The following is a 20,300-nucleotide window of genomic DNA, read 5'->3' as shown; positions in this document are numbered from 1 at the left end:
TTTTATTGTTTTCTGTTTCTCTCAGTTATTCACGATGGATAAATTCAGTTGATCTCATGATTACTGATTCTATTTTCTGAAATTGAACAATGTTATTGTTCTTGTATTTTTCACTGCTATTATTTTCATCAGATACTTGCTGAAATTGAGCACTTTAAAACCTGAGTATAAGCTTCTTGGCAGTCAGGGTAAAACAGGAAACAAGAATTACACATCTTCTTCTCTGAAGAAGCAACCATGCTCAGAGACAGCAGGGAGTTTCCTAGTTTTCTAACTATAAGAGGTGGACTATAGGGGGTAGCTCTCAGAATAACAAGCAAGCAGTTTTGAATGTATTTCTGTATACCCCTTGGAGGGGAATAATATAATCCAAAAGAAAATCTAAATGATTAGTTGGTTGCAAATTACAACCCCAATCACCACAGTCAATAGGGAGATTATTACAGAGGGAAATGGAAAGACAGTAATGCACTGGGGGGAGGAAAGAGTTTTCAAAGAACCTCCCAGATCTGAGAGGAAGTAATTACACTACGATGGTCTAAAATATGTGGAATGGTGGCTTCTGCTGAAGCAACATCTCAAGGGTGGGGAAGACCCAATTCATCTTGATTAAGATACTTTATGGCCTACCCGTTCTTTCAGGCATGGATGTCTGCAGCTTCCTGGCCAGACTTGAAGAGGAAGAGAACTCACTGGCAAGTCAGACAGCTGAATGAAATTACTGTGGACAGTGTCCAGGGAGAGTAGAAATCATTGTTGAGGAGAATCAACCTGGGGGGTCTGAGTTTTAGCAATGGGGGGATTTAAAAAGAAATCATATTATGAGACCTAATAGGGAAAAACAATTTGTTGACTATGATTTTTCTGGGTGGCCTTCTGATGGAATAAGTGGGAAGATTTAACTGGGTAGAAGGTCATTAGGTTACAGTTTGAAATCACTGCTTGGAAACCAAGCAAGGATCCTTCTAAGAAAGTTGAGTGTAGACAATGATGTCCAAAGTTGGAGGAACCATAAAATACATGAGAATGAATGGTGCAGGGTTGGGGATTGGTGGTGTTGAGAGTACTTTCATCCAAGAGAATGGGCAAATGGGAGAATGGGGACACAGTAAAGAAAACATAAGAAATAAGAAAAGAGGGACATAGTTACTGTTCTAAGATGGAATGAGCTGTTAAAAGTCACCTAGAAATAGTACATTATTGGAACTATTGCTGTCAATAAATATGGTCAGGTAAAAGGATTAACTTTAAAATGCCAAATCTATAAATGAAGAAATTGTGGAGTAGGAACAGGCTTTAGTAAGGAATATGAGAATATAGATCTCTCAAGGAGAAGCAAGGTAGAAAATATGGAGAGATAGTAGACTTAGAATTGTGAAAGGCATTTCTCCCTCTGCTATTAAAAGGAAAGATGAGAATGTGAATATGTAGATGGCATGAAACCCTGATCTGCATAAATTAGAAATTTATTTTTCCATAACTTAATTTCTCTGCAGTGGACCATTTCAGTATGGTGCTAGAAAGTTCAGGCAGTTCAAGTTTCTCTGTCTTCCATTTTCCTGGTCCCCCTTCCTTATAGGCTGCTGCTGAGGGATCCCTGGCTTCTGTCTACCAGCTGCTCTGGGATTCTTCCATGACATTCATAGAAATTATGGTTCCACTTTTATGCCTACCACATCTCGGGAATCTCTTACAGATTTTCTCAGTTCTGTCTGCCTAGGTACATACAATCAGATGTTTACTCTCTGAAGTCCTGATTTTTACCCAGGCTTCTAACCCGGAAGCAAGAGTGCATGGCCTCTGGGATTCTCAGAGCTCTGTTCTCACCTCTCCTTTGTCAGTCCTTCATGTTTCTTATCTAGAGGTGGAATAGTGACACAGGGTAGGAGGGGGTATGCTACAGTCTCCTGGCATTTTTCTTAAATACTTGTACCTGTCTGAAATCCTCACCATTTCTACAACTGTTTTTGCTTCTGTAATCAAATAAGAATACTTCCCCTCTTTTGGAGGGGCTTTCTTTCCCATACCTTCCCTAAAGCAATGAATATGAAACATCTTAGCAACTCGAATGAGTTGGAGTGAGAGGAGAGGGTGGAACAAATTGGTTAATTTTCTAAAATATTAAAATACCATAAATATCAAAGATAAAAAGGATGAGAGGAAAAGTGGACAGCCTTTGTCTTGGTCAACTGTAAGTAAATAATTGTGGGGAGGGCTAGTAGAGTTCAAGAAAGAGAGGCACTGATGGGGGTGGGAAGGGAAGTTGAGAAGTTGGTGGTTAATAAGACTATTGGCTAAAGTCTACTTGAAGCCCCATTTAGAGGCAGAAGCGGTGCACATGGAGGAAAACCAAAACTATTGCTATGTTAGGCATGTACAGGAGACTGACAAGTTTGTGACCCCAGAAAGGATAGTGGAGAACTAAATGATCATAACAGCTAACCCAGGGGGTAAAGGAAGTCTTATGTTTTTGAGTAAGGAACAAATCCCTGCTTTTGGAAGGAAAGCAGAACTTCATAATGAGGAAGTAAGATGCAGGTTAGGAGAGTATTATAAAGATAAAGAAGTTAGAAACCATGGCATTGGAGGGATCAAAATTTTATATTAGTTTTTCATGTTCTTATTGTCATCTCTTATCTAATGGGTTTTAACCACCCATAATGAGAACCTAAGGAATGTTCATACTTGATGGTCTAGAATAGGGGTGTCGAACTCAATCAGAGAAGGGGCCAAAATCTAAAATCCAGCCTAAATCGCGGGCCGAATGGTTTACTGAACAGTCATAAACTGACAATGTCATAAACTGACAGCAGAGTGCAGTGATGACAGCGCGGTGCGGGCTACATTGCAAGGCCTGGCGGGCAGGATTTGGCCCGCGGGCCTTGTGTTTGACACATGTGGTCTAGAAATTAAACCATGGCCTGTAGGTACCAACACTTTTTATTATTATATGTTGAAAGAAAAAAGTCAAAAGCTGTATGGAAGAAAGAATATGACTTTGGAGAGATAAGATATAATTTCAAATGCAGACTTGAATTCTTCTGTGTGATCTTGGATAAACAAATAATTTATTTGTATGACCCTTGGTTGAGAGGCTTAAGTAATATTAGGATCGGGTGCCTGACATGGAATCTTAAACAGAGTAGGAGACCTATAAATATAATTAATTTTTCTGACATCTTTATTTGTTCAACAGATATTTTAAAGCAGCTCATTTTCTGCCCTAGATAATGTATTAGTCAGTATGAGCCATATTGTCTTGCTATAATGAAGACCCCCCTCCCCCCGCTCACCTGCCAAAAAAAAAAAAAAAAAGAAAAAAGAAAAAGATCTCAGTTGCTTATACACAACAAAGGTTTACTTCTCTCACTAACTCAAAGCCTGCTGCATGTTTAGAGAGTTTTATGGGGCAACTGTCCTCTATGTAGCCATCCAGACTGCCTCACTCTCTGAAACTAACCATCTTAGGCTAAAACAAGACTTCTGTAAGGATCGCTGCAGCAGAGAAAGCTATGCAGAACTGCTCTAAGATGTTTGTTTTCACCTAGAAGTGACACACATCAATGGGCTTGCAACCCATTTGTCAGAACTGGTCCTGTGGCCTCCTCTCCTTCAAGGGGATGAACATGTAATCCTCTTTTTGCTGAGAATGACCAAAGAACCAGGTATTGATGAACACAAGTAGTGTCAGCCACTACGTGGCAAGCCACTGGGTGCTTAGTAATGAACAAAACAGACATCATTTATCTTTCCCTCATGGAACTCTCAGTGCACTGACATGCTGCTAGGAAGGCTACAGCACCTGTGTGGAGCCAGGTTTCTGCCCAGGCAATGCAAGGGACTCCATCAAAGAGATTGCATTCAATGTGTAAAGTTAGGTGGGAAAATAGGAACGGGGAACCGTTGAATTTAAGTGACGAGTATGGAGAACTTAGCAATCCTCAATAAATATTTACTCAATGAATGTTAAGTGAGGACTAGGAAGAAATTTAGCTCTAAAAAAACTAAATGGGAAAGCAACAGAGAGAGAACAGATATAGGAGGAAAAAAACACATGGAAACAGTTTATGCTTTTCAAATGTTCTGAATAATATTTGGGAATAAAAGCTGTTCTTGCTGTATCTGCTGCTTCCAGTATGCCTGAAATATTTCCATGCTGGTCTCCGCTGCCATAGTTGGACTGAGGAAGAATGAGTCCCAGCCAGACTGTTTCATTCTTACTACTCAGGAATGTAGGGATTGTTGGGAAGCTTGGACCCTGACTCACCTTCCAGAATATTTTATGATAAATCTGGTTTGCTCCATGGGCAGCTGTCATGTAGAAGGGTCACAGGAAATGAGGAATTATGCTACTGTAAACACTGAAAATGTTAACAGAGCTAAGCACAAATCCTGTGAGTACCATTTTATGGCAGAATGTTAGAGGTGGTTCCTTAAAATATTAAAATGATTTATATTTTTTAAAGTTTGTTAAAAATGATAGAAAGCATGTAAAAAGAGAAAAAGAAACATGTATAATGCAGTGCCTAGAGATAAACCATGTTAATATTTTAGTACAGTTATTCCAAACTTTTTTCTAGGCACATACATTCATCCTATAAAACAGAGCCTATAGCAAATGCTATGTCACTTCACTTTTACTTAACAGCCTTATCATCTCATTGGGTTGTTTAGAGATGGCCACCATTATAAACAATGCTGTTATGAAAGTGCTCTGGCTGAATTTCTGTGCACCTCTTTAATTATTTCATAGGGTAGTTTTTCTGAACTGGAACCACTGGGGCAAAAATTATATAGATTTTAAGACTTAATTATGTACATTACCGAATTGCCTTCTAAACTATTATTTCCATTTACATTCCTACCAGCAATGGATGAGAGCAGAAGAGTGTTTAGGGAGCCCATATGTCTCCAAGGAATTGAATATATTGTGATTGTGTGTTTAATCTTGACAGCTATTGACAGACAGGGTCACTCATCTTATGTTTAATGCTTTATGCTAAAATCATGGGAGTTTCACATTAGTCTTCTTAAAAAGGACATTAAGACAGACATATATCCTGCTGGATGGGTTCATTAATGTCTCGGGAGCTGGCATAAGATCCATGGATGGCCCATTGGGTAACTAGAATGAGTTCCTTTCTGGACAAAAAAATCTGAGCTCTACCACTGCTATGTCCATGCCTAGGTGTATGGATGTGGCTAAATATCTGTGTGCATCTTTAATGGTTGCCTAAATATTAGGCAATTCCCCACTTTCTAAAGAGAAAATCCAGAAAAACTTTCAGCTAAATTGACTGTGTGTCATGTGTCTACCTATGTAATCTAATTTATACATAATACTTCAAAGCACAAAGTATGTAGCATATTTTTAGAAGTATTGCTCTTATAGTTCATCAAGCCATTTTAGTCCAATACCACCTCCAATGGCTTCTTGACCTCAGAAAAGTGCCACCTTTTCAGGCAGCGGGCACGCCCCCATCCACTCAGCTGGAATTCAGTCTGAATGGTGTGAGGTGCAAGACCTGTGAAACAGTATGATGCCAACCTTGGAAATCTCCTGCACTATAAACACATGCTTACTATTCACGTATGGGGCTATACTTGCTGAAATTGAGCACTTTAAAACCTGAGTTAACCACTATTATTTAGAAATTTGAATGTTGACATTGTCGGTATCACCTCTCGTCCCCCTTTTGCCTGCTTCCACCAATGACTTGTTTTTGACAGTATCCAACTCTTTGAATTGTTAGGTTATGTCCCCACAAATAATCCCTAACCTAGTACTGTATCAATTCCTGTGCTTCCTTTTTCACCAGTAATCCACTGCTCATCCAGAATGCTCATCAGTGGACACGTTTTCAGGTTAATGCAGCTTCCCTAAACAGAGCTGGGTTCAAAATAAAGTAATTGAAAGAGTGCCTGGTATTATGAGAAACTTTATAAGAACTTTAGTATAACGTTTTTATAGTGTGTTTTTTTCTCAGGGATAATTTTGGGTAAAAAAAAATCTCACCTTACCTTCATTCTTATAGTTTAATCAAAAAGGAGGAGATTCATATAAATCTCTTTTGTGTTCTTATGCAAAGTGACTATTGAATATGAAAGCTTTTATCCACCAATAAAAATTATCTTAAAAATACAGTAGGATTGTGATGCATTTATCTCTTATAAAAACACTGAAAATGTAGATTTATAAAGCCTGCCGCTTTGAAAGCACATTGGAATCTTTTAAGAACTACAGCTTCTTCCCAATTAAACCTCTTCCCAACCCCAAACCACATCTACATTTTCTTTAATACAAAAAAAACAAATAAAACACCAGCAGGAAATATTTAGGATAGTTTCTCTCTTGGGAATCCACAGCCAAAATTTTTGGAACTCAAAATAAGAAATTTAGAGAAACTGAGTGGCTAAATTTCCCTATAGTGTTACTCCCTTTTTAAGATATATTATGTTGTATTGTTTCCATTCTTTTTATATAAGTATTTACAAAAGAATCAAGCTGAGGAGAGAGACAAGATGGCAGCCGAACAGACAGACTTGTTCTGACCCTGGTCCCAGAACAGATAGATGCAACATCTGAGTCACTCTGGGAATATTGATTGGCAGCTAAGGGTTAGCAGAACTCTAAAGGAAGGTAAGGAAGGGTCCGCTGGACAGGATTTCCTGACCAAACAGCCAGCACTGCAGCAGCAGAGACCTTTCCCAGAGCTATGGGCTCAGAGGGAAGGCTGCGCCATCTTACCAGGAAAGGAGAATCTTCTCTGAGGCTTGGAAAACCCACAGCAGAGGAGACCATCGAGCAGCTGTGACGCCCCAATCAGTGAAAACACCTGGATTCAAGGGAGTTCTTCAATCACCCACAGGAAGGAGAAGGAATACCACATAACCAGACATCCTGAAAAGAAACACCATGGGGAGACAAAGAAATAGCGCGCACATGAAAGAAAAGCAGGCATCACCAGAAAAGGAAGTAAACGAGTTAGAGGCAAGCAACCTACCAGAGCAAGAATACAAAAGAATCAAGCTAAAAGAACACATTACAGATTAAGTGGCAGCTATTTGATTGATATGGGTGGAGGTAACATGTGGCATATTCTTTACTCTCAAAAGGTTTGGGGTCTTTTTTCTTGCCTACAGCAGTAGTGTGTGTATATGAGAACTATCCCAAAACTTCCCTATGGTGTGTGCATGTAACCAGCATCATCTTAAAAAGACATGAGCACTTTGCCACTGCACTATTTATTGTATGCAGTAAGTCAAACTGAGCAACATAAAGCTTAAAATAACTTGTTACTGAATTCTAATTCTATAAGAATCTACAATTGCATGAGATTAGAAATGCCATTTTTAAATGTTATGCAGAAGATGCATTTGTTTTAATTCTTGAGACTGAAAATATTGACTGAATTGTGAATTAACATATTTAGGTTTGCAGATGTCATTTTTCATGAGATTTCTTAAATGATGTAATTTTCATATTTTATATCTCAGTTTGATCAATTTACAGATTTATTTTTACATAATTAGTTGGTAAATGAGAAATTCAATTGCTGATACATAACTATTTCTCTGTGATATAGAAAATAAGTTAAAATTCTGCATTATAAATAAAAAAAGCAAATATTTTGGAGACATCTGGTCCACATCTGTGTGAAATAAGATAATTTAAAACAGTGTAATTAAATGCAAGTAATACTAGAATATTCACACCTTAGAAAGTAAAAAATAACTCACTCCATTTGAATATGATTTCTTAAATTGGTGAATTTTTTATTTTTTATTTTAATGTCCTTTAGCCTCTCATTCTGTCATTACAAAGAAGACTGACAAGCTAAACAAACAAAAATAATCCATGTTTTTTAAAGCCTGTATGGAATGAAAGAATTATATGTCGACTCACATCCACTCCTAAGTTAGTGTCAGTGGATTTAGACTCAGGCCAACCCCTTTTGATGTATTTCTAATTCTCCATTCAGTTATTTGAAATAGAGATCGGTGAGAAAGTCCGTAGTCTCACTTCCTTAATCGGTATTCTTTGTGGGCACCAACTGCTCAGTGACTGTGAGGGGAAGGTATTCACACTCATGGAAATGGCAAGCATCCTGGGTACATTCTCATGGTCAGCAAAGAGCCATCCTTTGAAGACTGGTCTTTTCTCCTGTTAAAACCTGTGTGGAGTGGAAAATTATCCATTTTAGGGGAGAGGAAACTACACTAGCCTTTCTATAATCTAACCCAAAAAATGTGAAAAACATAACAGACTTTTCCTTTAATAAAAGGCTGCAGACCTTTAAGATTCAATAGGACTGGCTGTTGATACATGGTAAATAATATTTATGAAAAAAATTCAGTGTTGTTGCAACAATATAAGGTGATAGGGGGAAATCTCTGCTTGGGTGCCAGAGGCTCTCCTGACAATGGACCATGAAAGGAACTGATACTGTGAGATGTGAAAATGCTTTTCCTAACACAGACGCCTAAGGTATTGCAAGTGATATTTTGTGTGTTTATTTCCAGGGAGCATGATAAAGACCCAGAGAGTTTTTTTAAGGTATTAATGCATCTGAAGGACTTAGGACTCAATTTCCACGTATCCGTCCTCGGAGAAACATTCACGGATGTTCCAGGTACCTATGTTTGAATTTTCTTGTGTGTATTTTTATAGATGGCATACACGCTACAGCTTACCTATTAACTTCCATGTTTCCCTTTGTTAGAATAATCAAGATGAGCACTGTTAACCAAAAGATTATACAATGGCATTAAAGAGGGATTCAATTAAAAAAATACTTAAGTAAGCATTCTTTGACTTAAGTCGAGAACGTGAAGTCATCTCTTTTATCAGATATAGTCTATACAATGCAGCTAGATGTAAGTACAATATATTGCTCTAGGCATCTTCACACTTGAGGAAAGTGGAAATTTGTAATTGGATATACAACCTCTCACCTCTGGGATCATTGGCTTGAATCCTACTCACGTGGTGATGGCTGAAATGCATTACCATCTGTTAGGTGGCCTATGTAAAGCATTTTGGCATCAAATGTGTAATATAGGGTAGGTCAGAGCCTATGTTATTGTTTTCACTGATCTATACTTATTTATTGTACTTGAGAAAATTAGCAAAAATCCTAAGCACTTTAAGTATTTGTGTTTTTTAAGCTTTGGATGTTCAGCATTTTTAAACTCCAAATAGACAGATAACAAATTTCAGAAATGACCTTTACCATGGAGTGTTATGACTCTTAAAGACCACGTAAGGTTTATCCTCAGTGGTACTTCTCGGTTCTGGTTCAATACTAAGAACTACACCCAGCCTGTGTCTCCCTGGCCTTCTCTGATATGGCTTATCTTATGCCCTCCGGGCTTGTGGAGACCAACCTTTCTTCTGTTCCTCTAAGGCCCTGGCTTCCTTAGACCTGTGGGCATTTGGCTGTCTGTTTCTATTTTATCCTTTTGCTCTTAGCTCAGGGGTATTTTCTTTTAATGTGAAGCTTTATCATGGTCTCATGCCACTATACTTCTACTTCATGGTGCTTACCTCAGTTTCTAATCTTACAATTATGTGTAAATGTTTATCTCATCCCCCTCTCCCCTTCACACACATACAGGCACACATACAAACTAGAATGTAGGTGCTTCAAGGTGCAGGATTATGTCTATTTTGTTCTTTGCTATATCAAACCAAGTGCAGTATCTGGCATAGCTCTGGAACTCAATGAATATTTGTTGGGTAAATGGGTAAAAAATAATTTAAACTCCCTGCCCTCGAGCAATTTGTTTTTGTTGAAGAAGGAAAACTTGTGCATAGTACAAGAAATAGAGAGTTAAATGCAAAATTATATTACTAGAGGCCCAATGTATGAAATTCATGCATGAGGAGGCCTTCCTTACCCTGGCTGCCAGCACTGGCTTCCCTCTGGCACCCGGGACCCGGGCTTCCCTCAAAGCCCTGGCTTCATCCAGAAGGTAATCTGGAAGGATGTCCAGTCTAATTAGCATATTATGCTTTTATTATTATAGGCATGTTAGTACTGACATACTTGGTTTAGAGTGAGATGTTAATTGAATAGCCAAGGGATTAGGATATTCTAAAAGTGGAAACAATCTGGGCAAAATATATAGAAGCAAACATTTTAGATACTGTATTTAAATGAGAGAATAATTTTAGTGATTAGTGCTGTGAGGTCACTAATCTAAGTAGAATAGGCGATTCAGCAAACAGACCTGAATAAATAAGTATTATGCTAAGCGAAATAAGCCAGTCAGAGAAAGACAAGTATCACATCATGACACTCATATGTGGAATCTAATGGACAAAATAAACCAATGGACAAAATAGATCAAGAGACATAGAAGCATAGAACAGACTACAGAATCTCAGAGGGAAGGTGGGGAGGGTGAGTGGGAAGAGATCAACCAAGAAACTTATATGCATAATCCCTGGACATAGACAATAGGATGGTGAAGGCCTGGGGTGAGGGGGGCGAGCTAGAAGAGATCAGTGGGTTGGTGGGAGGAGAATGGGACATATATAATACTTTCAACAATAAAGATTTATATAAGACTTAAGAAAAAAAACAAGTAATGTGTACCTTACATAGGTAGGATAGGGCCTATGTAGGGAGGACCTTAATAACCCAAGTAGATTGGGTAAAGGTAAAAAATAAGGAGCATAGATCTTGAATGGGGAAGAAGTATGTTGGAACTTGTGTTTTAGGAAAGTCTGTCTTGCAGTGCCATACAGGCAGAATCGCAGTAAGACTCACCAACAGTCATTCACTTGTGATTCTGCGAGGCAGTGGCTGATGGATTAGTGAGCCCGCTGTATGAGAAAGACATGCAAGGAAAACACAGAAAATAATTTGGTGGATGTGTGGCTGTAAAGAGAGAAGGAATAAACAATCAGCCCATTGGCAGCATGGCTGTGTTCAGTTTTATTTGTGTCAGTTTTGAGGGTTGTGTGTGTGGACGGAGGAAGGTGGCTGGAGGAGGTTCCTGTGCTGAAGGCTCCTGGGCCATTTCTGTGGAGTGTTTGTAGGCCCCCACACAAACAAGGCTAGGATTTTACTCAAAGGGCTGCGTTCTTGGCCTCACTGTCTCCCCTGGCACATTAACGTTGAGTTATTTGGAGCAGTACGAAGGATTGAAAGTGAGGTGGGGAGCGGTGAAGGGCCCAAGTACTGAGTGCTTAGTAGTTACAGGCCCGTCTTATTCCTCACCTCGGCTTTCCTCCAACACTTTTTTACGGAGCACTGTGGAAAGGGGATCCCATAGTAAGCAGGACAGAGTCGCCACCTTCAGAGACCTCTGCCTTGGGGAGACACACATGGAACTAAAAGGGTCCCAGGATGCTGTGAAAGAATGAAAGAAGCAGGGGCAGCCCACAGACAGGGCACCATACAGTCTATGTACTTGCTTCTGTTCCTCCCAGTCTCCCGGGGATCCTTTCGGCCTTAGCCTCTGGTCCAGCTCTGTCATTTCAAATAGAAACGGGCTCTCTCTGTGGCTACAGCACTTCACCTTGCCACATGGGAGGAGCCCGGCGTGTGGATGGATGAGCCTGAGAGCTTTCCAGGTTGTGCTCCTAGAAGGCCACCTTGCCTGGCTTCCCTCCAGACGTGTCCTGACAGGCCACTGGGTGTAACTTCAGCCGTTCCTGTCACCATTCTGGTTTATTCAACAAGCCCTGTATTCCAGGCATTGTTCTAAGCATCGTTCTCCATTTTTTTCTCAGGTGGGGAAACTGAGGCTTAAAGGAATTAAGTAGGATCACACATTAACCACTATTTTCTGCTACCCTTCCATGTTCTTGTTTTCTGACCCCACATTTTCTGCAAGTGTTAACATTTTTCCCCCCAACTCACCATCCAGCACCCCACAGAAAGTGTTGGCTGGCCGGCACGCACTTCTGTGCCTGGTGCCCCGTCAGCTTGTCTAAAAGGCATATCATAAAGCCATTTCCATACTGTTTGACATCAGCCAGAAGAATAACTTTCAACGTTGTCAACATTGAGAAGGAAGTGGTTCTCTTGTAAAAAGTTGCAGTCACGATTATTATGCTATTAATTACTACTATTTATTGAAAGTTGTTTCTTACTTGGCCTTTGCAGTTTAGTTTTGTGTAATGCTTATGACAGCCCCATTGGAGGAGGTATCATTGCCCCTTGGATAGGTAGAGAAACAGAGACTCTGAAAGTTATCATTAATTGCATAGCTTGTGAGTCAAACTTTTCTTTTTCACATACAAGCATACATGAAAAACCAAGAATATACACTGAGTGGCCAGATCATTGTGATCTCTGAATGCATAATAATCTGGTCACTCAGTGTGTGTGTGTGTATAGATAGATATAGATAGATATAGATATAGATATAGATATAGATATAGATATAGATATAGATATAGATATAGATATAGATAGATATAGATTAAGATTAGAGGCTCGGGTGCATGAATTCGTTTATGGGTGGGATCCAGCCAGCCTGGCCAGGTGGAGGAGACATGGGTGGTTGGCCGGCCTGCCTGCTGGTCGAGGGGACAATTTGTATATTAGACTTTTATTATATAGGATATACACTGAGTGGCCAGATTATATGCCTTTAGAGATCAAAATAACCTGGCCACTCAATGTATATGACTGCAAGAGCATTAGTTAGTTTTTTTCTTGAGATGTGATTTACATATCACATCGTATACGTTTAAGATGTACAAGGTGTTTAATATGATCTATCGCTATATGAGTGATTAACACCGTAGCTTCAGGTCAGACCTTTATCACATCATTTCTGTTTTGTGGTGAGAACATTAAAGATCTAGTCTTTTAGAAATTTTTCAATATTTAATACAGTGTTGTTGACCATAATCACTATTAGGTCTCCAGAATGTATTCTTCTAGTTGCGAGTTTGTGCATTAATGACTCTTTATCCAACTTCCTTCCTCTTGGCTCTCCGCAGAGCTCTTAGGGAGAGCTGGCGCATGTCTGAGTGGTGTCATCAGTGCCAGTGAGCTGGTCTGCCCTTTGTGATTAATTTGTTTTGAAAATGGTAAAACTATAATAGAGCAACTCTGTAGTCTCCATACAGTTGATTATTTTCAAGTATGCCTTAAGTATTTTTAAATTACGTCATAAGGTCTTTATAATCCTTTTTCTGAAAAGTGAGATCAATTCAGAATATTGATTTGAGTTTCTAGCTACATAGAGTTTCTAGCTCTTTGATGTCATTCTTTCTTTTGACAAAAGAGGAGAGACATCTAGGACAGTGACTGCTCCAAGTTCTCACAGCTGGGACATGTGTGGGCCTGGCAGCAAGGGACGGTAAGGTTAGGAGAGAACCTGCAGTGGTCTCTGTATCCAACTCATTCCTGTGTGTGTTCAACAAATGCTGTTTTAAACATCCACTTTGTGCCGAGCACTGGACTAGACATTTAAGATGAAATGGTGAATAAAGCTGCCATGTTGTAGTCCCACTCCGTGCTTCACTCATCACTTCCTAGAATGTTCTTTTAAAACATTAGAACTGACACTTCTTGAACACTTAACATATAGCAAGTACTGTTCTCAGCCCTTTATGCGTTGTGTTATTCACTCTTTACCACAGCCTGTGCAGTAGGCATTACTGCGATTACCATTTTACAGCGGCGGACACAAGGCACGGGGGGGTTGAGTCACTTGTAAAATCACCCGTGCATCCAGTTATGAAGGCACAATTCAAACCTCATTGGTCCACCTCCAGTTCCATTGCTCAGCCTATACTCTGAGTGGAAGTCTACAAAATCATCCATGCTTTACAAGTAAGAAAGGAGGTGGTAAAGGTGGGAAATTCCTGGCCAGGCATGTGAAATCATTTCCAATCAAAAGTAAAAACACACACACACACACACACACACACACACACACACACACAAAACTTCATTTCCTTTTTAGATGTTTAGTGAACTCCCTTTTTTTCTTGCCTAAAACCATCACAAGAAAGGTGTTAATAATAGTATGAAGAGGAAGATTATCCCAAATAATACTTGGCATATATTTACTGTTCAATACATATTATTAAAATGAATGAAAGAATGAGATTTGGTGTAATAGAATAATATAATTTGCATACCATATCAGGTATGTAGAAACCTACATTGAAACAATTTCCAAATTACTAGACAGTTAATGAATGAAAATAGAGAACCCTAAAACTCAAGGAAGTTCTAAGTGGTTTATATTGCATTTCCTATTTTAACATAGGTGACTTTGATTTAACATACATCTATTTTTCAATCTTTTTATCATCTGTCAGGTCTTATATCTGTCAGAATTAGCTGAATTATGCTAAGCTAACAGATAATGTTAAAGTCTCAGGGGCTTAAAACACGTGAGATTTATTTCCTATACATGCTATATATTTATCTCAGGTGAGCAGCAATGTTCTCCTGTTGCAGTCACTCAGGGACCCAGGTCTTCAGAGAGGCCACTCCTCAGACATTGCCAGCTACCCTGGCAGGTGGAGGAGAAAGCTCAGAGGTTCTCCTGGGATGGATTCGGTGCTCTGGCCTCAAAGTAACATCGGACTCTACTCAGCTCATTGGCCCGAACTTGTTGCACTGCCCAACCATAAGAGGGAGCAGGAAATTTGGTCCTGCTTTGAGCCCCAAATTGGGCAGTAGAACTCTTTGATCAGTTGCACTATGACCATAATAGCTCTTTAATATGCATCATGATCTGTGGCTGGTTAGAGAGAAAAACAAGCTCATAGGAGAAGTCTGCCTTCGTCTGGAGGAGCCTATCCTGGTTGAGTAAAACCTCTTAATGCATATTAACGTGTGGCCCGGAGTCTTCTTGCTGGAGACAACCACGCCGGTGTCTGAAGACACTTCTAGCAGCCCAGTCCCATTAGGCAGAGCAGATGTGAAGTCCAGTGGGTCCCTGTGGGAATGGAGTCAATTATCACTTAGTGGTGGTGTGGCATTTAGGACAGCTTGTGGTGTCAATCAGGAGTGGTTCTGCCCTCCACCACAGGGGACATTTGACAAGATCCAGAGATGTTTTTGTTGTTACCACTGTTGGGGAGAGGATGTTACTGGCATCTAGTGGGTAGAGGCCAGGGATGTTGCTCCACATCCTACCATGCACAAGAAGGGCCCCCACAACAAAGAGTGATCAGACCTAACATGCCCGTGGTGCCAGGATTGAGAAACTCAGATTTACAGGAATTGAAGTCAGAAGACCAGGTTTGGAACTGGGTCCTGTATCCCTCAATGTCAACCTCAGTTGATCCATCTGTGCAATGCAAAGGAGGAGGTGGAAAGAGAGAATAATAAAACTACCTGCCCTGTCCACCTTAGTGAGTTAGTGAAGATTATGCACAATTAGATAATTTGGGGGAAAGTGCTTTCTAAAATACTAGTATGACGATTTTACTGTAAGACTCATGTTCTTCCTCATAGTTTGTATGAGAACTGAGTCTTGAACGCATCTTGGATCCAAAGAAGACATTGAGGATGCTAAACCTTAAAAGTTCATTCTCACCATTATTTTAATTACTTTAAATCCAGAAAATGGAAAGGTCGTTCTGCTCCAAGGAGCATCCCTCAGACTCCAGGCTCCAAATGAGACAAAGCCAAGAAGCTCCTCAATGCAAATGTTTTCCTTTGGGCCAGTTCTCATGACAAGGTCACATTGTTAGCCTTTGAGATGGAAAAAAAAAAAAAAAAAAGAGCAAATGCTTAAGATATCAAATCAATGGAATGTGTTTGTATACTTAATAATTTCCCACAAATGATCATTCTAAACAAATATTTCTTTTTCTGTGAAGAGCCAAAACCTTACATCAGGGTTCTTCTTCCCTCCTGGGGACACAGGAAGAGCCTCAGCCTCAGGCCTGAAGGCTGGAGTGGGAAGGTTGCAAGGAAAGTAAAAGCCTGGACTCAGTCCTGGCAGACAGAAGTCCTTCTGGTTCACCTTTAGCATGAGGTTAAGAACAGTATGTGGAAGGCTTCTGGTTAGTATCTGGCATGACAATGGTTGTTACTGTGAACTTGGCCATAGTCCTGATCCTTAGCTCTGGAGTCAAATGGTGGGTAATTATATAACGTTTTCCTCCCTTCCATCTCCCTTTTCACTCAGCTCCCAGCTACAGTCTCAATTGCAAGCAGGGCAACTGCCCTCAGGGGGACAGGATAGGAAGGCCCTAGGAACCCCAATAACATACAAAGATACAAAAGTTTGCTACAAGGGGAGCCCAGCAGAAGGAAAGCCATTAATATGTTGGTCAATATTGAATTGTAAGATGAAATAAATGTTCCAGTAAAATTGAATAAACATATTCACTGTAAACCATACCATTCCCCCAAACCAATTCATTTTTCTTTTCTTTTTTTTTTTCTTCCCACTATCTACTCATCCTCATAACAGAAGTATTTAGAGTTCCAATTGTGGTCCTGTCTGGGAAGTAAAAAAAAAAAAATTAATGTTTTTATAATTACATTTCATTATATCATAACCTTGTTGATTTTGTAACATTTTCAAATAATTTTGAATACTTTATTTCATAACCCTTACAGCAATCTGGTGACTAGATAAATAAGCATTAGTTCCCACAATTGACAGCTAAAGAAATGATTTGTATTGGCTCCATTTAAATAGCCTGGATCTGAGACATATGCTCAGTAGACAAAGCCACCTTCACATTGTTCTTAGAAATAGGCATGTGGTTACTTTCCCAACAATATGATGGGAGAAGTCAGTTTCCCAAGAATCTGATTAAAAACTTAAGTCTCTGTCTCCCAGTCCTTTGCTGACAAAATGAAAATATGGGAAAGTAAGGAAGATTCAAATACATGTGGACAGATATGTTCCTGACAGGGGAAAACAAACACCGTGATAGGAATGATGATATCGCAAGATAATTTATGAATTTAACAAGAGTCTAGTTAAGATGCCAGAATATTAACTTTATACAATATATGTGCACACAGTAGTCCCAAATAAATAAATAAATGGGCAGAGGGTCAAAGAAATCAGTTTACAAAGGAATAATGACAAAAAGCCCTCCCTACCAGATTCAGAACGTGTGTGAAGTGATAACTTGAAAAAGGTACTTTACAGATTCAGAAATATGAAAGCAGAAAAATGAGCTAAAATAGGGAATTCAGAAATAAACCAAACTTGTATAGAAATTTAATATCCAACAAACTTAAGGTTACAGCATTTAACACACTTACTTCAGATCTAAAAAAAAAATGTATTTTAGTGAAAACAAGAAATTGAGTAAAATGAATAACTTCTTATGTTAAATACCTTGCCCCAAATCACATACATAGAGATGATTCTACCTGAAGAAGTAAATATCATATCAAATTCTGGGGGGGGGGGGGGGGGGGGGGAGATCTTTAATATGTCTAGTAATTAAGGAAGTGTATATACAAAGCATTTATGGATGAGCAGTTGCATTGCCCAAAGCAATAAAAGGAAAGGCATAGGCTAACCAAGGCTGGCCAATCTATGGGGAAACGTGTGTGTGGTGGTGGCAATGGAAATTGTTACTTCTGAGCCATATGGGTTACCGTACCTTCTCTTTGACTCAGTAACTTTACATCAGAGAATGGACCCAATGGAAATAATCCCTGTGACTTGTGGTTTCTGTTGCCTCCTTCCCAGTCATTGCCTCTATCTCCTGGGACCTTGAGTCCTACAAGGGATTGGGACTGGGCTCCAGGCCTTTGGACACTGTGACATTCATTTCACCCTCTACTGTTAGCAGTCTCCTTTGCAAAGCCGGACCACCCAAGAAGAGAACCCAGCAGCATGACAGTGCTAATAGGAATGTGTCTCAGGGATTTCTGCAGGATGAACTTAAACTTCCTTTGTAGAAAATGAGGTTTTCCAACCCCCACCCCAACCTAATCCCTCATGAATTCCAGTTTTCTCTGCCATTTTCTGAATATGCCTGTGCATTTACCTGTCTTCTATTATTTGTGGTTTAAATTCTTCTGTCCCTCTTCACACAGCCACAGGTGTACCCTTTCTCCTTCCGGGAAAATCCCAAGTCCATCTGTGTTTGTCCCGTCCCTGCCCTCCCTTTCCTTCCTCATGGCTCCCAGCACCCAGATCCATCCCTCCATTAAAAAACATATATCTCTCTGCACTGTGGCCAGCTGTCACTCGGCTGCCATAAGGGACTCTGGGGTAACTGAGTGGTGTAACTGACTCTGAGCCTGTGGGTGAAGAGAACGGCTTCTGAAACAGGCACAACACACAGCAGGAGTCAGCCAGACTCCCAGTGAGCGGGACAAGCTGCCCTGGGCCCGAGACCCCTGACTATTCTGCACACGGCCCACTCAATTCTGAGAAGCTCTCTTTCCCTTTCTCGGAAAGGTTTATAACTCCCTTTACCCCCCTCAATGCTCAGGATACTCACCCGACACAGTAACTGGCAACCGCTGACTCCCAGGGCTCGGTGTGTCCTGGAGAACCGCTCTTCTTTCCACGATCACTCCCAGACGGGCCTTCCCCCGGCAGGACTGCGCCGGGGGCCTGCTCGAACTTCCTCCCGCAGCTTCTGTAAGTGGGACATTTATCTTTTATACTGGAACCGAAAAACTCAGAGCAACTCTCAAGGCAAGATCATTTCTCCATCCTACCGGGAGAAGACCATGAAGATAATAAGTTCTGGAATACAACTCCCAAAACATCTCGCAAGAAATTGTTCTCAGAAGTTATAACGATGAGAACATTACCGAGGAAAAATGCTCTTTCATTTTCATAAACTGTCCTGGAAGTTTATGGGAAATGTGCACTTGGGAATGACACAGGGAAACAGATAAATTAATTAAATAATGAATGAGGAAAAGGTCAAGACATTGATAAGCCAATAGGAAATTAGAAACAGACCCTAATTTTAAAAGCCCGTAAATGTATCTGTGACCACAGGTTGATAGATAGGAGGTCTTAGAATGAGGCTGCTCCACATTGCTTTGGTATTTTATCTTTTTAATTCCAATAGTTGTGTGTGGACAGGATTTGGTGTGTCGTGTGGCCAAAGTGATATTTGCCCCGATCAGGGGCCGTGAGGAAAGGCCTCCTGCCTGTTTTACAAATTCCCGTTTCCTGCAATGCCTATCAGAAGGGCAGTCTGACAGAAAGCAGACAACAGGAGTGAAGCTGACTCCAACTGGCAAACTCTTCCAGCAAGTCCCGCCTCCCCCAACCCCCACCCCTGCCTCAGTTACACTTGTGACGGAAACTGTCCATGATACATGGCGATAGAATGAACACCATTGGGATTTGGAAGGCTTGAGGCCTGGATCCACTTCTGTCCTGGTGAGCCAGGTCACCTCTTTTAGCCTCAGTGGGCTCATTCCTAAAATAAAGTCATCCAACAGAGGCCAGAACTAGTCAGGACCTGGGCAGTTAGGGTTCTTTTAAAATGTGGTGCACACTCCCATCTCCAAAAGGGATTTCACAGTGACACTTTCTGGTGGGTTGTGAAAGCAGGAAGTATAATAACCACGATTTTTCAAACCTATTTTATGCCTCACCATTCTGATCTCTATCTGTACTACCAATCTCAAACCCACCCCTACCTCAGGCCTTTGACAACCATTCATCTAGGCCCTGTCCCATCTCCCAGCCACCCTGGGCACTGACTGAAGTGCCCATTCTTCCATCCTGTAAGTCTTTGCTACCTTAGACTTCCTAAAGAGATACTCCCTCCACGCTCCCCTCCTGCTCTCCTGCTATTATCAAATTACGAACACCTCCTGGTCTGGATGTCTCAGTGTGGTTTGAACTGCCTTCCTAGCCAAGGGCCCTGGGCTGTGGCAGAGTCACTCCACGTTCCCTGAAGTTAGCTCCTGTGTCACTACCCAGAGCCCCTCTCTCCTCCTCTACCCTCCTTCCTCAGCCCATCTTCTAAGCTTCCTATCAACCACTTTCCCAGACCCTAAAGCACAGATGCTGCCTCCCTTCTTTGATTGTTCCTGGGATTTTATTTCTATTCAGCTAGGTATTTGCCATACATCTAACAGTTAGAAGGTTCTTGAGGGTGGCAGCTCTACCTTACAGGGCTTGTAGGACCCAGAGATCCTATTGCAGAGTGTTTAAAAACTTGCAGCCCTGATCCACACCGAGATACGTATTACTATTGTCACCTCACACACCCATGTATGAGGGCATATCTATAACTGAGACAAAGCATTCATAATATTTTACCTATTCTTAATTACTTTTGATGCTTTCTGATGTCTTCTCTTTCCCCCCATTCTATTTCGTTTCTTCTAATGCAGGTCTAAATTGCTTTCACA

The 20,300-nt window shown here is 40.5% G+C and overlaps 1 protein-coding gene across 4 annotated transcripts in view; it reads left to right on the top strand.

The window, feature by feature from the left end:
• Positions 1 to 20,300, top strand: part of GTDC1 (glycosyltransferase like domain containing 1) — a 348,217-nt gene that overhangs the window by 313,621 nt on the left and 14,296 nt on the right. For all 4 annotated transcript variants that reach the window (XM_084891913.1, XM_084891914.1, XM_084891915.1 and 1 more), the window contains one exon: positions 8,524 to 8,633. In XM_084891913.1, coding sequence (XP_084748039.1) covers positions 8,524 to 8,633 — 110 coding nt within the window. The remainder of the gene's footprint in view (positions 1 to 8,523; positions 8,634 to 20,300) is intronic.

This window comes from Pipistrellus hanaki, assembly GCF_964339955.1.
Source record: "Pipistrellus hanaki genome assembly, chromosome: 8".
In the NCBI taxonomy this organism is placed as follows: domain Eukaryota; kingdom Metazoa; phylum Chordata; class Mammalia; order Chiroptera; family Vespertilionidae; genus Pipistrellus; species Pipistrellus hanaki.
This window is presented reverse-complemented; position numbering and strand designations above follow the sequence as displayed.